Source organism: Mustelus asterias, chromosome 28 (genome assembly GCF_964213995.1).
Source record: "Mustelus asterias chromosome 28, sMusAst1.hap1.1, whole genome shotgun sequence".
NCBI classification, from domain to species: Eukaryota; Metazoa; Chordata; class Chondrichthyes; order Carcharhiniformes; family Triakidae; genus Mustelus; species Mustelus asterias.
In genome coordinates this window covers 22383670-22399167 of record NC_135828.1, presented here as the reverse complement: position 1 = coordinate 22399167, position 15498 = coordinate 22383670, and the positions used below count along the sequence as shown (strand labels likewise).

The 15498-nt window shown below is 51.5% G+C and overlaps 1 protein-coding gene across 1 annotated transcript in view; it reads right to left on the bottom strand.

The window, feature by feature from the left end:
* Positions 1-15239, bottom strand: part of hif1an (hypoxia inducible factor 1 subunit alpha inhibitor) — a 65975-nt gene extending 50736 nt beyond the window's left edge. The window contains exon 1 of the mRNA XM_078199665.1: positions 14902-15239. Within this exon, the coding sequence (XP_078055791.1) occupies positions 14902-15039 (138 nt within the window). The 5' untranslated portion in view covers positions 15040-15239. The remainder of the gene's footprint in view (positions 1-14901) is intronic.
* Between the last annotated feature and the right edge of the window lie 259 nt (positions 15240-15498).

Sequence of the window (15498 nt, the reverse complement as noted above, 5' to 3'; positions counted from 1 at the left end):
AGGGGAGTCTAAAACGAGAGGGCATAGGTTCAAGGTGAGAGGGGAGAGATACAAAAGGGTCCAGAAGGGCAATTTTTTCACACACAGTGTCTGGAACAAGCTGCCAGAGGTAGTAGTAGAGGCGGGTATAATTTTGTCTTTTAAAAAGCATTTAGATAGTTACATGGGTAAGATGAGTATAGAGGGATAGGGGCCAAACGTGGGCAATTGGGACTAAAAAAAGGGCAGCATGGACAGGTTGGGCCGAAGGGCTTGTTTCCATGCTGTAAACCTCGATGACTTTATAGCTCTCTGATGTGAAGATGAGAGTGGTACCAGTGATCTAAGCAAAACTGCCTTGCATGAATGCTGTTGTGGAGACGCACCCTAAGCTAACAGCAAGAGACAAGGACATTGTTCTCTGTGCAGTACCAAGCAACTTCACAGGTTCCGATAATATCAATCCATAGAGAATCACCCATTTTTTGAGGTTCAGTGGAATGACGGATGTGTGTTGCCAGAATCACTGAAATAACAACATAATCATGTAAAATACTTGCGCACCTAACATTCACTTCCAATGAGAACAGATAAAACTAGGAAGTATAGCCTAGCTGACGGACTATAAGTTACCCCAGTCCAACGCCGGCATCTCCACATCAGGACTATAAGTAATATAGGCCAGTGCTCACAGAATACACACAGCAAACTATATAGGCAGGAGAATCCTTGTAACTGTGTCTGAGCTTTCTACTGCGTGCGCCTTTGGTGGTAGATATTGTCGGTGCAGACTCGATGGGCTGAAGGTCCTTTTCTGTACTGTATGACTTGACTTCAAGGCACGTAAGGTACAATTTTGGAATAAAATGCAAAGTGCAGCAACAGGCTTCATGTTATCCAGCATTAAGCTATTGGTGTCATCAGATTTGCGCCTCTTATCTCCACAAGTAGTCAAATCATAAATAAGTGGGATCAATTGTGAGTACATTGATCTGGAGTCAGGTTCAGATTGATGCCGCACTAGTTTAGCATGGGCACAAAGCTGAAAAGGCTTCATGCTGACAGTAAATCTGCAGTGTAATTGCAGCCATAAATCACTGCTATCGCATCTCAGCTAAACCATTATAATTTGACATTCAGCGCTTAGAAGGAAACAAAAAACGCAGGGCAAACGGTTCCGCAGAGAACAACACTCTTTGTATTCATTCATTGTTTCTTTTGGCTTTGGGACTGTGACTAGGATTCCTTGTGTGGACTCTTCTCATGAAGTTTCCTTTGGAATCACACACACGCGCACAAGACACAGCGCTCGCGCAACACACACACACCCAGGTCAATGCTACCATGCGCATCATCATTGGAACACTATGCTCAACACCACTCCCTTGGCTCCCTGCCCTGGCAAACATCAGTCCCCCACATATCTGCCGGCTTGCAACCCTCCACAAAATGATAGGAAAAGTTCGCAATGACCCTCACCCCCACCCCAAACTTCATGCTAATCAATTCAGCCCACCCAAGGTACGACGCCCATCAAGAAGGCCGATCTGTCAAGACCCTCCCACACAGGACTTCAATGCAAATTTCACCTGGACCAATGAATGGGAAATCACTGGATACGGCAAACAAGTACCCGGTCTCGAACCCAACCCAACAGCCGCCTGGTTTCAACCTTCCAAGGAAAGAGTGGTCCACTCTCAACAGGTTCAGGACAAGCCACGGCCCCTGCTTGGCCAACCTGCACAGATGTGACATCAGTGCCAGCACCCTATGTGCCCGTGAGAGAGAGCAAACTATTTATTTACTATTAATTAGTGTCACAAATAGCCTTACATTAACACTGCAATGAAGTTACTGTGAAAATCCTCTCACCGCCACACTCTGGCGCCTGTTTGGGTAACACTGAGGGAGAATTCAGCATGGCTAATGCACCTAACCAGCATGTCTTTCGGACTGTGGGAGGAAACCCACGCAGACACGGGGAGAACGTGCAGACTCCGCACAGTGACCCAAACCGGGAATTGAACCCAGGTTCCTGGCGCCGTGAGGCAGCAGTGCTAACCACTGAGTGTCCAATCCACAGACTCAGGGAGGCCTATCCACACTCAACACAGCAGGACCGGAAGAAACTGCTGGGTTTAGGGACTTCACATTCACTAAATAAATAAAATTCATTCATGGAATTTGGACATCGCTGGCTGGGCCAGAATTTATTGCCCATCCCTAATTTCCCTTGAACTGAGTGGTTTGCTAGGCCATTTCAGAGGCATTTACGAGTCACCCACATTGTTGTGGGTCTGGAGTCACATGTAGGCTAAACCAGGTAAGGATAAAAGATCAGGTAAAAATGGCAGATTCCTTTCTCTAAGGGACATTAGTGAACCAGATGGGTTTCTTTGACAATCAGTTTCATGATCATTATTAGATTTTTAATTTCCGAGTTAATTGAATTCAAATTTCACCATCTGCTGTGGTGGGATTCGAGCCTGGGTCATAAGAACATAAGAAATAGGAGCAGGAGTAGGCCATCTAGCCCCTCAAGCCTGCTCCGCCATTCAATAAGATCATGGCTGATCTGATAGTGGGTTCAGTTCCACTTACCCGCCCGCTCCCCATAACCCTTAATTCCCTTAATGGTTAAAAATCTATCTATCTGTGACTTAAACACATTTAACGAGGTAGCCTCTACTGCTTCATTGGGCAGAGAATTCCAAAGATTCACTATCCTCTGGGAGAAGAAGTTCTTCCTCAACTCTGTTCTAAATTGACTCCCCCGTATTTTGAGGCTATGCCCCCTAGTTCTTGTCCCCAGAGCTTTACCCTGAGTCTCTGGATTACTAATCCAGCGGCAATGCCACTACATCAATGCTAAAAGCTGCGAAGTCCCTTTAAATCCTAGGATTTTTTTTCCCAACGGTGGGGTCTTATGGACAGATCTTTGATGGTTGCTGCAAAAAAAAAGAGCCTTTGCAAAGGTAGGTGTTTTTTCAAACCTTGCAGTTTAAGCACTTCTCATAACTCTCAAGCTCACACCTAGCCATCCAGCTCAGCAGCTGATGCTCACCCTGCCCCGCTCAGGGACTGAAGCCCACACTCCCTTCCCCACTCAACAAATCCCATTCAGGTGAAGTCCCGGGCATTCAAGTGGGACCAGGGGGGGGGACATCAAACAGGGACATTACCTGCTGTATCAAGTGGAAAGTGAAACATTGCGTGGCGCTATCTGATGCGGGGGCAGGGGAGATTCCCCATGATTTCCTGGCCAATATTTATCTCACGGCCAACCTCACCAAAATAGATTATCTCATTGCCATGTGCGGGTGCTTGTGGTACACGATTTGGCGGCTGCATTTCCGACCTTACAACAGTGGCTGCACTCCAGCAAGGTATTATCATTTTTGACTGTGAAGTGCTTCGAGACGTCCTGAGGTTGAGGAAGGCGCTCTCCTCTAATCGGGGCTCACAGAAATCTACTTACGAAGCCAGAGTGTGAACTGAAATGGGGTCAGGTCAAGAGGTGAGGAGCAAACAGAGACAGGCGTCTGGAGACGTTGAGGAGAGCAAGAGGTAAACATCGGGTATGCATTATGCTTCTCTGCTATCAGCTCACCACAGCTCCGGCGGTGGGGAGTATATCACTTGCTTTTGTGATGAGTCGGATTTTCCAGCCATGTTGCCAAAACCGGTGTAAATAGAGGACAGGTTTTTCAACCTGACCCAAAGATTTTTCACTGTATCCCAATACATGTGACAATAATAAATCAAATCAAATATTTGAATCAATCACTTCAAATATTCAGCCTTAAATTACACTTCACCAATGACCCATCACAGTTCGAAAGTAACTCTTCCGTTTGCTCTGTACCCCATATCTAAGTACCGAGACTGACTGAGTGACAGAACTATATACTGTGCAGCAAATTCGAGCCCCACACTTGGGACCCTGTCTGGGAATTCGCCACGTTCCGCTGGCATACTGCTTGCATTTTATCGAGCTGCCTCCCCACCTTCTCGGAGTGTTGTCAGCTGTAAATAATTTACTAATGTCACAGTCTGTTTGAATGAATTCCCGGCATCGTTACCAGACACGTTTCTGTATCTGCTGCGAGCGGTACATGCACCCCTCTATCCTCAGCTCATAAATTCACCGCGTTCTCTCTCTCAATCCGGCATTACCGCTTCTTCTGACATGAATGCATCAGTTTCTCCAGTGCTCTTTTTCTCCCAAGTTCCAATTTTCAGGGAGAGTTGGTCTCCCTGTTCATGGATATTTTGCCTTCCCCAATGTTCTTCTGCATTATCCTTCAGATGGAACGTCCCAGAGAGCCCGTAAAAGGCTCCAGCATCGCTGGATATTCTTCCTGTGATGGTCTCTAAAGACTATCTGCATTGTCGGAGAGGCACGGTGGCACCCAGGGTGGCACCGTGATTAGCACTGCTGCCTCACAGCGCCAGGGACCCGGATTGAATTCAGGCCTCGGGTCACTGTCTGTGTGGAGTTTGTGTGGAGTTTGCACGTTCTCCCCGTGTCTGCGTGGGTTTCCTCCGGGTGCCCCGGTTTCCTCCCACAGTCGTGTAGGTTGTGTAGGTTAGGTGGATTGGCCACGGTAAATTGACCCTGGTGGCAGGGGGACAAGCTAGGGTAAATATGTGGGGTTAGAGGAATAGGGCCTGGGTGGGATTGTGGTCGGTGCAGGTTTGATGGGCCGAATGGCCTCCTTCTGCACTGTAGGGATTCTAGGATATGAGAGGGAGCTTCACAACACAATCCTGCCCTTGCCACACATGCTCTCGGGCACAAAGTTTGATAGTGGGGCTGATGTGCAATGCGGGGGGAGCGGAAATTTGAGCGGCAAGGATAATGTGGACAATTGCTCTGCCGTGGCTGAGATTAGCTAACTCACACACCCCACAGACTGAACCCAGGGTTCAGTTCAGTTCCATATACGACACAGCGCCCTTACAGCTGAGGAACCAGGGAAAGCCAATTCCCCCCCCCCACCTACTAAAGTCTATTTGTAATGGTTTAAAGTCTTTTATTTAAGTTTTTTTTAGTGTCACAAGTAGGCTTACTGCAATGAAGTTACCGTGAAAATCCCCTAGTCGCCACACTCCGGCGCCTGTTCGGGTACACTGAGGGAGAATTTAGCACGGCCAATGCATCTAACCAGCACGTCTTTCAGACTGTGGGAGGAAACCGGAGAACCCGGAGGAAACCCATGCAGACACGGGGAGAACGTGCAGATTCCACACAGACAGTGACCCAAGCCGGGAATTGAACCCGGGTCTCTGGCGCTGTGAGGCAGCAGTGCTAACCACTGAGCCACTGTCCTCATCTCATCATACCATGATGGCCAAGTCAAGAATTTCTGGTTGGTGGTCTGTATGAGGTAATACTGTGTTACTGGTATTTAAGTATATATTTAAGTCTAGAAATGGGCAATAAATGCTGGCCTAGCCAGCGACACCCACATAAAAAGGTTGCTTCCAGACTACATTATGACGCTGAAGATAACTTGAAATATAAAATCTGATTTTGAACACCTCACTGTATGGTATAATTCTTCTTCTGGGATATGTAATCTGACCATATCTCTTCAGTTGTCCCTCTGTTGCCTGATTCTTCCGAATAACATTGTCCTTTGCTGAGTGACGTAGCACTGGCCCTCTCTGTCCCCATTCCATCATTTCAGTTAATAGTTCCATCACAGCAGGAGCACCGCAACATGGAACAACCTGTCCTGGTCCCCCCCATGCCGAAACTATTGTTAAGAAAGCCCACCAACGCCTCTACTTTCTTAGAAGGCTAAGGAAATTTAGCATGTCAGCTACAACTCTCACCAACTTCTACAGATGCACCATAGAAAGCATTCTTTCTGGTTGTATCACAGCTTGGTATGGCTCCTGCTCTGCCCAAGACTGCAAGAAACTACAAAGGGTTGTGAATGTACCCAATCCATCACGCAAACCAGCCTCCCATCCATTGACTCTGTCTATGCTTCCCGCTGCCTCGGCAAAGCAGCCAGCATAATTAAGGACCCCCACGCTCCCCGGACATTCTCTCTTCCACCTTCTACCGTTGGGAAAAAGATACAAAAGTCTGAGGTCACGTACCAACCGACTCAAGAAGAGCTTCTTCCCTGCTGCCATCAGACTTTTGAATGGACCTACCTTATAATAAGTTGATCTTTCTCTACACCCTCGCTATGACTGTAACACTACATTCTGCACTCTCTCGTTTCCTTCTCTATGAATGGTATGTTTTGTCTGTATAGCGCGCAAGGAACAATACTTTTCATGCGACAATAATAAATCAAATCAAATCAAAAGGTGTTAGTGCAACATGGAATTGAGGAGCCAGTCTCCTGTTCTGGTGGTTGAGGTGAACACAAATGTTTCAAGGCAACTTAACATAGAAACCCTACAGTGCAGAAAGAGGCCATTTTGGCCCATCGAGTCTGCACCGACCACAATCCCACCCAGGCCCTACCCCTACATATTTACCCGCTAATCCCTCTAACCTACGCATCCCGGGACATTAAGGGGCAATTTTTGGCCAATCAACTGAACCCGCACATCTTTGGACTGACAGAAGATGGTCGGGGTAGGGGGGAATTCTCTGTGGGGTCTAACTTTCCTCACTCGATTATCACCAAAAACAGACTGATTGGTAGCTCACTGCTGTTTGCATGATCCCTGCAAAATGGCTGCCACATCTGGCTGGTTAACAAACCATATGCACAACTCACTGTGAGTGAAGGGCCCAGGACTGCTTTAACTTTGGGTATGTTACATATGGAACACTTTTTCTGAAAGAAAGACTTGCATTTCTGTAGCACCTTTCGTGACTTCAGGACGCCCCCTAAGTACCACCCAACTAATTCAGTACTTCCTGCTGTGTGATCGCTATTGTAATTTCTGAGAAGTAGCAGCCAATCCCCACGCAGCAAACCCCCACATAGAACCAAAAGTGCAGATGATCCATCCTGACGGTGCTGGCTGAGAAATAAATATTGGTCTGGACAGCAGAGAAAGCTCTCCTAAGTCTCTATTATAGAAAGGTTATTATTAAACTAGAAAGGGTGCAGAAAAGATTTACGAGGATGCTGCCAGGACTTGATGGTTTGAGTTATAAGCAGAGGCTGGATAGACTGGGACTATTTTCCCTGGAGCGTCGGAGGCTTAGGGGTGATCTTATAGAGGTCTATAAAAGAACGAGGGGCATAGATCAGCTAGATAGTCAACATCTTTTCCCAAAGGTAGGGGAGTCTAAAACTAGAGGGCATAGGTTTAAGGTGAGAGGGGAGAGATACAAAAGGGTCCAGAGGGGCAATTTTTTCACTCAGGGTGGTGAGTGTCTGGAACAAGCTGCCAGAGGTGGGAGTAGAGGTGGGTACAATTTTGTCTTTTAAAAAGCATTTAGACAGTGACATGGGTAAGATGGGTATAGAGGGATATGGGCCAAATGCAGGCAATTGTTTCAGGGTTAAAAACAAAAGGTGGCATGGACAAGTAAGGCCAATGGATATTGAGGCCAAATGCGGGTAATTGGGACGAGCTTAGTGGTGAAAACTGAGCCTCTCTGACTCTGTTTATGACTCTCAGAATACCTGAATGGGCAGAAGGGGTTCCCGGTTAAATTTTCACCCAGGAGATGCGAAGCACTCCGCAGTACAGGTGGGAGAGCCACCCAGAGCTTGTGCTCAAATCTCAAGTGGGGTGTGACCTCTGAATCAAGAGGTCATAGAGTAAACACAGGTGATAACTCTCCATATGGCGTGGGTGATGTGGGCATAAATCCCACAACTACGATACGTCGGGTGGTTAGCTGAGAGAACGATTCAGCAAAACATGAAGCTGCGTAATTATTGGTGGCACTGGTGGGGGTACAATTAATTTCTCTGCATCCCTCGCAACAACCTGAATGCCATTTGTGAAGCGTTTTTTGTTCCAATGTGGACCCTTTTTAACCTTTAACGTTCGAAATGCACACGGTATTCGGCATCAGATGAAGATAGACGGTGCTGGATCTCTCTCTGGGACACTGTACTGGATCTCTCTCTCTGGGACACACTGTGCTGGATCTCTCTCTGGGACACACTGTGCTGGATCTCTCTCTGGGACACACTGTGCTGGATCTCTCTCTCTCTCTGGGACACACTGTGCTGGATCTCTCTCTGGGACACACTGTGCTGGATCTCTCTCTCTCTCTGGGACACACTGTGCTGGATCTCTCTCTCTCTCTGGGACACACTGTGCTGGATCTCTCTCTGGTACACACTGTGCTGTATCTCTCTCTCTGGGACACACTGTGCTGAGATCTCTCTCTCTGGGACACACTGTGCTGGATCTCTCTCTTTCTCTGGGACACATTGTGCTGGATCTCTCTCTGGGACACACTGTGCTGGATCTCTCTCTCTGGGACACTGTGCTGGATCTCTCTCTCTGGGACACACTGTGCTGGATCTCTCTCCCTGGGACACTGTACTGGATCTCTCTCTCTGGGACACACTGTGCTGGATCTCTCTCTGGGGCACACTGTGCTGGATCTCTTTCTGGGACACACTGTGCTGGATCTCTCTCTCTCTCTGGGACACACTGTGCTGGATCTCTCTCTGGGACACACTGTGCTGGATCTCTCTCTCTCTCTCTGGGACACACTGTGCTGGATCTCTCTCTGGGACACACTGTGCTGGATCTCTCTCTCTCTCTCTGGGACACACTGTGCTGGATCTCTCTCTGGGGCACACTGTGCTGGATCTCTTTCTGGGACACACTGCTGGATCTCTCTCTCTCTGGGACACACTGTGCTGGATCTCTCTCTGGGACACACTGTGCTGGATCTCTCTCTCTCTCTGGGACACACTGTGCTGGATCTCTCTCTGGGACACACTGTGCTGGATCTCTCTCTGGGGCACACTGTGCTGGATCTCTCTCTGGGGCACACTGTGCTGGATCTCTCTCTCTGGGACACACTGTGCTGGATCTCTCTCTCTGGGACACACTGAGCTGGATCTCTCTCTGTGGGACACACTGTGCTGGATCTCTCTCTCTGGGACACACTGTGCTGGATCTCTCTTTGGGACACACTGTGCTGGATCTCTCTCTGGGACACACTGTGCTGGATCTCTCTCTGGGACACACTGTGCTGGATCTCTCTCTGGGACACACTGTGCTCGATCTCTCTCTGGGATACACTGTGCTGGATCACTCTCTGGGACACACTGTGCTGGATCTCTCTCTCTGGGACACACTGTGCTGGATCTCGCTCTCTCTGGGACACACTGTGCTGGATCTCTCTCTGGGACACACTGTGCTGGATCTCTCTCTGGGACACACTGTGCTGGATCTCTCTCTGGGACACACTGTGCTGGATCTCTCTCTCTGGGACACACTGTGCTGGAACTCTCTCTGGGACACACTGTGCTGGACCTCTCTCTGGGACACACTGTGCTGGATCTCTCACTGGGACACACTGTGATGGATCTCTCTCTGGGACACACTGTGCTGGATCTCTCTCTCTCTCTGGGACACACTGTGCTGGATCTCTCTCTGGGACACACTGTGCTGGATCTCTCTCTCTCTCTGGGACACACTGTGCTGGATCTCTCTCTGGGACACACTGTGCTGGATCTCTCTCTCTCTCTGGGACACACTGTGCTGGATCTCTCTCTGGGGCACACTGTGCTGGATCTCTTTCTGGGACACACTGTGCTGGATCTCTCTCTCTCTGGGACACACTGTGCTGGATCTCTCTCTGGGACACACTGTGCTGGATCTCTCTCTCTCTCTGGGACACACTGTGCTGGATCTCTCTCTGGGACACACTGTGCTGGATCTCTCTCTGGGACACACTGTGCTGGATCTCTCTCTGGGGCACACTGTGCTGGATCTCTCTCTGGGGCACACTGTGCTGGATCTCTCTCTCTGGGACACACTGTGCTGGATCTCTCTCTCTGGGACACACTGTGCTGGATCTCTCTCTGTGGGACACACTGTGCTGTATCTCTGGGACACACTGTGCTGGATCTCTCTCTCTGGGACACACTGTGCTGGATCTCTCTTTGGGACACACTGTGCTGGATCTCTCTCTGGGACACACTGTGCTGGATCTCTCTCTGGGACACACTGTGCTGGATCTCTCTCTGGGACACACTGTGCTCGATCTCTCTCTGGGATACACTGTGCTGGATCACTCTCTGGGACACACTGTGCTGGATCTCTCTCTCTGGGACACACTGTGCTGGATCTCGCTCTCTCTGGGACACACTGTGCTGGATCTCTCTCTGGGACACACTGTGCTGGATCTCTCTCTGGGACACACTGTGCTGGATCTCTCTCTGGGACACACTGTGCTGGATCTCTCTCTCTCTGGGACACACTGTGCTGGAACTCTCTCTGGGACACACTGTGCTGGAACTCTCTCTGGGACACACTGTGCTGGATCTCTCACTGGGACACACTGTGATGGATCTCTCTCTGGGACACACTGTGCTGGATCTCTCTCTCTCTCTGGGACACACTGTGCTGGATCTCTCTCTGGGACACACTGTGCTGGATCTCTCTCTCTCTCTGGGACACACTGTGCTGGATTTCTCTCTGGGACACACTGTGCTGGATCTCTCTCTCTCTCTGGGACACACTGTGCTGGATCTCTCTCTGGGGCACACTGTGCTGGATCTCTTTCTGGGACACACTGTGCTGGATCTCTCTCTCTCTGGGACACACTGTGCTGGATCTCTCTCTGGGACACACTGTGCTGGATCTCTCTCTCTCTCTGGGACACACTGTGCTGGATCTCTCTCTCTCTCTGGGACACTGTACTGGATCTCTCTCTCTCTGGGACACACTGTGCTGGATCTCTCTCTGGGACACACTGTGCTGGACCTCTCTCTGGGACACACTGTGCTGGATCTCTCACTGGGACACACTGTGATGGATCTCTCTCTGGGACACTGCTGGATCTCTCTCCCTGGGACACACTGTGCTGGATCTCTTTCTGGGGCACACTGTGCTGGATCTCTCTCTGGGACACACTGTGCTGGATCTCTCTCTCTCTGGGACACACTGTGCTGGATCTCTCTCTGGGACACACAGTGCTGGATCTCTCTCTGGGACACACTGTGCTGGATCTCTCTCTGGGACACACTGTGCTGGATCTCTCTCTGGGACACACTGTGCTGGATCTCTCTCTGGGACACACTGTGCTGGATCTCTCACTGGGACACACTGTGATGGATCTCTCTCTGGGAAACACTGTGCTGGATCTCTCTCTCTGGGACACACTGTGCTGGACCTCTCTCTGGGACACACTGTACTGGATCTCTCTCTCTCTCTGGGACACACTGTGCTGGATCTCTCTCTCTGGGGCACACTGTGCTGGATCTCTCTCTGGGACACACTGTGCTGGACCTCTCTCTGGGACACACTGTGCTGGATCTCTCACTGGGACACACTGTGATGGATCTTTCTCTGGGACACTGCTGGATCTCTCTCCCTGGGACACACTGTGCTGGATCTCTCTCTGGGACACACTATGCTGGATCTCTCTCTCTGGGACACACTGTGCTGGATCTCTCTCTGGGACACACTGTGCTGGATCTCTCTCTGGGACACACTGTGCTGGATCTCTCTCTCTCTGGGACACACTGTGCTGGATCTCTCTCTGGGACACACTGTGCTGGATCTCACTCTCTCTCCGGGACACACTGTGCTGGATCTCCCTCTGGGACACTGCTGGATCTCTCTCCCTGGGACACACTGTGCTCGATCTCTCTCTCTGGGACACACTGTGCTGGATCTCTCTCTCTGGGACACACTGTGCTGGATCTCTCACTGGGACACATCTGTGCTGGATCGCTCTCTGGGACACACAGTGCTGGATCTCTCACTGGGACACACAGTGCTGGATCTCTCTCTGGGACACACTGTGCGGGTTCTCTCTCTGGGACACACTGTGCTGGATCTCTCTGGGACACATTGTGCTGGATCTCTCTCTGGGACACACTGTGCTGGATCTCTCTCTGGGACACACTGTGCTGGATCTCTCTCTGGGGCACACTGTGCTGGATCTCTCTCTGGGGCACACTGTGCTGGATCTCTCTCTCTGGGACACACTGTGCTGGATCTCTCTCTCTGGGACACACTGTGCTGGATCTCTCTCTGTGGGACACACTGTGCTGTATCTCTGGGACACACTGTGCTGGATCTCTCTCTCTGGGACACACTGTGCTGGATCTCTCTTTGGGACACACTGTGCTGGATCTCTCTCTGGGACACACTGTGCTGGATCTCTCTCTGGGACACACTGTGCTGGATCTCTCTCTGGGACACACTGTGCTCGATCTCTCTCTGGGATACACTGTGCTGGATCACTCTCTGGGACACACTGTGCTGGATCTCTCTCTCTGGGACACACTGTGCTGGATCTCGCTCTCTCTGGGACACACTGTGCTGGATCTCTCTCTGGGACACACTGTGCTGGATCTCTCTCTGGGACACACTGTGCTGGATCTCTCTCTGGGACACACTGTGCTGGATCTCTCTCTCTCTGGGACACACTGTGCTGGAACTCTCTCTGGGACACACTGTGCTGGAACTCTCTCTGGGACACACTGTGCTGGATCTCTCTCTGAGACACTGTGCTGGATCTCTCTCTGGGACACACTGTGCTGGCTCTCTCTCTCTCTGGGACACACTGTGCTGGATCTCTCTCTCAGGGACACACTGTGCTGGGTCTCTCTCTGGGACACACTGTGCTGGATCTCTCTCTGGGACACACTGTGCTGGATCTCTCTCTGGGACACACTGTGCTGGATCTCTGTCTCTGGGACACACTGTGCTGGATCTCTGTCTCTGGGACACACTGTGCTGGATCTCTCTCTGGGACACACTGTGCTGGATCTCTCTCTGGGACACACTGTGCTGGATGTCTCTCTGGGACACACTGTACTGGATCTCTCTCTGGGACACACTGTACTGGATCTCTCTCTGGGACACATTGTGCTGGATCTCTCTCTGGGACACACTGTGCTGGATCTCTCTCTGGGACACACTGTGCTGGATCTCTCTCTCTCTGGGACCCACTGTGCTGGATCTCTCTCTCTGGGACACACTGTGCTGGATCTCTCTCTGAGACACACTGTGCTGGATCTCTCTCTGAGACACACTGTGCTGGATATCTCTCTGGGACACACTGTGCTGGATCTCTCTCTCTCTCTCTGGGACACACTGTGCTGGATCTCTCTCTGGGACACACTGTGCTGGATCTCTCTCTCTGAGACACACTGTGCTGGATCGCTCTCTGAGACACACTGTGCTGGATCTCTCTCTGGGACACACTGTGCTGGATCTCTCTCTGGGACACACTGTGCTGGATCTCTCTCTGAGACACTGTGCTGGATCTCTCTCTCTGGGACACACTGTGCTGGATCTCTCTCTCTGTCTGGGACACACTGTGCTGGATCTCTCTCTGGGACACACTGTGCTGGATCTCTCTCTGAGACACATTGTGCTGGATCTCTCTCTGAGACACATTGTGCTGGATCTCTCTCTGGGACACACTGTGCTGGATCTCTCTCTGGGACACACTGTGCTGGATCTCTCTCTCTCTCTCTGGGACACACTGTGCTGGATCTCTCTCTCTGGGACACACTGTGCTGGATCTCTCTCTGAGACACACTGTGCTGGATCTCTCTCTGAGACACACTGTGCTGGATATCTCTCTGGGACACACTGTGCTGGATGTCTCTCTCTCTCTGGGACACACTGTGCTGGATCTCTCTCTGGGACACACTGTGCTGGATCTCTCTCTCTCTGAGACACACTGTGCTGGATCTCTCTCTGAGACACACTGTGCTGGATCTCTCTCTGGGACACACTGTGCTGGATCTCTCTCTGGGACACACTGTGCTGGATCTCTCTCTGAGACACTGTGCTGGATCTCTCTCTCTGGGACACACTGTGCTGGATCTCTCTCTCTGTCTGGGACACACTGTGCTGGATCTCTCTCTGGGACACACTGTGCTGGATCTCTCTCTGAGACACATTGTGCTGGATCTCTCTCTGGGACACTGTGCTGGATCTCTCTCTGGGACACACTGTGCTGGATCTCTCTCTGGGACACACTGTGCTGGATCTCTCTCTGGGACACACTGTGCTGGATCTCTCTCTGGGACACACTGTACAGGATCTCTCTCTCTGGGACACACTGTACAGGATCTCTCTCTCTGGGACACACTGTACAGGATCTCTCTCTCTGGGACACACTGTGCTGGATCTCTCTCTGGGACACTGTGCTGGATCTCTCTCTCTGGGACACACTGTGCTGGATCTCTCTCTGGGGCACACTGTGCTGGATCTCTCTCTGGGACACACTGTGCTGGATCTCTCTCTGGGACACACTGTGCTGGATCTCTCTCTGGGACACACTGTGCTGGATCTCTCTCTGGGACACACTGTGCTGGATCTCTCTCTGGGACACACTGTGCTGGATCTCTCTCTCTCTCTGGGACACATTGTGCTGGATCTCTCTCTGGGACACACTGTACTGGATCTCTCTCTCTGGGACACACTGTGCTGGATCTCTCTCTGGGACACTGTACTGGATCTCTCTCTGGGACACACTGTGTTGGATCTCTCTCTGGGACACACTGTGCTGGATCTCTCTCTCTCTCTGGGACACATTGTGCTGGATCTCTCTCTGGGACACTGTACTGGATCTCTCTCTGGGACACACTGTGCTGGATCTCTCTCTGGGACACACTGTGCTGGATCTCTCTCTGGGACACACTGTGCTGGATCTCTCTCTGGGACACACTGTGCTGGATCTCTCTCTGGGACACACTGTGCTGGATCTCTCTCTGGGACACACTGTGCTGGATCTCTCTGGGAGAGTGTGGGATAGTATTGGACAGTATTTACCTCATTGTCTATCAGCGCCTCGGCCCGCGGATCGCTGTGGGACATCCTGGGGATGTCCTTGGTGGCGAAGGTGTAGTTCCTCAGCTGGACCGGGCTCCACTGCCGGCTCTCCTCATCCTCGCCACTCGGCTCCGCCATGGCCTTCCCCCACCCCCCGGCCCCGGCAGGATGGACAGATCCCCCTCCCCTTCCCTCCCCCCACCCCTCACTCACTCAGCCCCCTGACAGTCACCGCGGCCGCGGCGGGGACTCACTACCCGGGGACTGGGCGCTGAGGCTGGACCCGACCGGGCGAACCTCCACGGGCCGCACCCCCTGCAGGCCTGGAGGACCGCCTCCCCCCGAGTCCTGGTCCGCCCTGGCTCCCCCCCCCCCCGGGAACCTGTGAACAGCGCCCCCTGCAGCCCGGAGGACCGCTTCGCCCCCAGCTCCCGGCCGGAACCTCCGAACACCGCCCCCTCCCGCCCGGAGTACCGAATCGCCCTCCCATCTCCCGACAGGAACCTGAGAACAGCGCCCCCTGCAGCCCGGAGGACCGCTTCGCCCTTACCAGCTCCCGACCGCAACCTCCCAATACCTCCCCCTGCAACCCGGAGG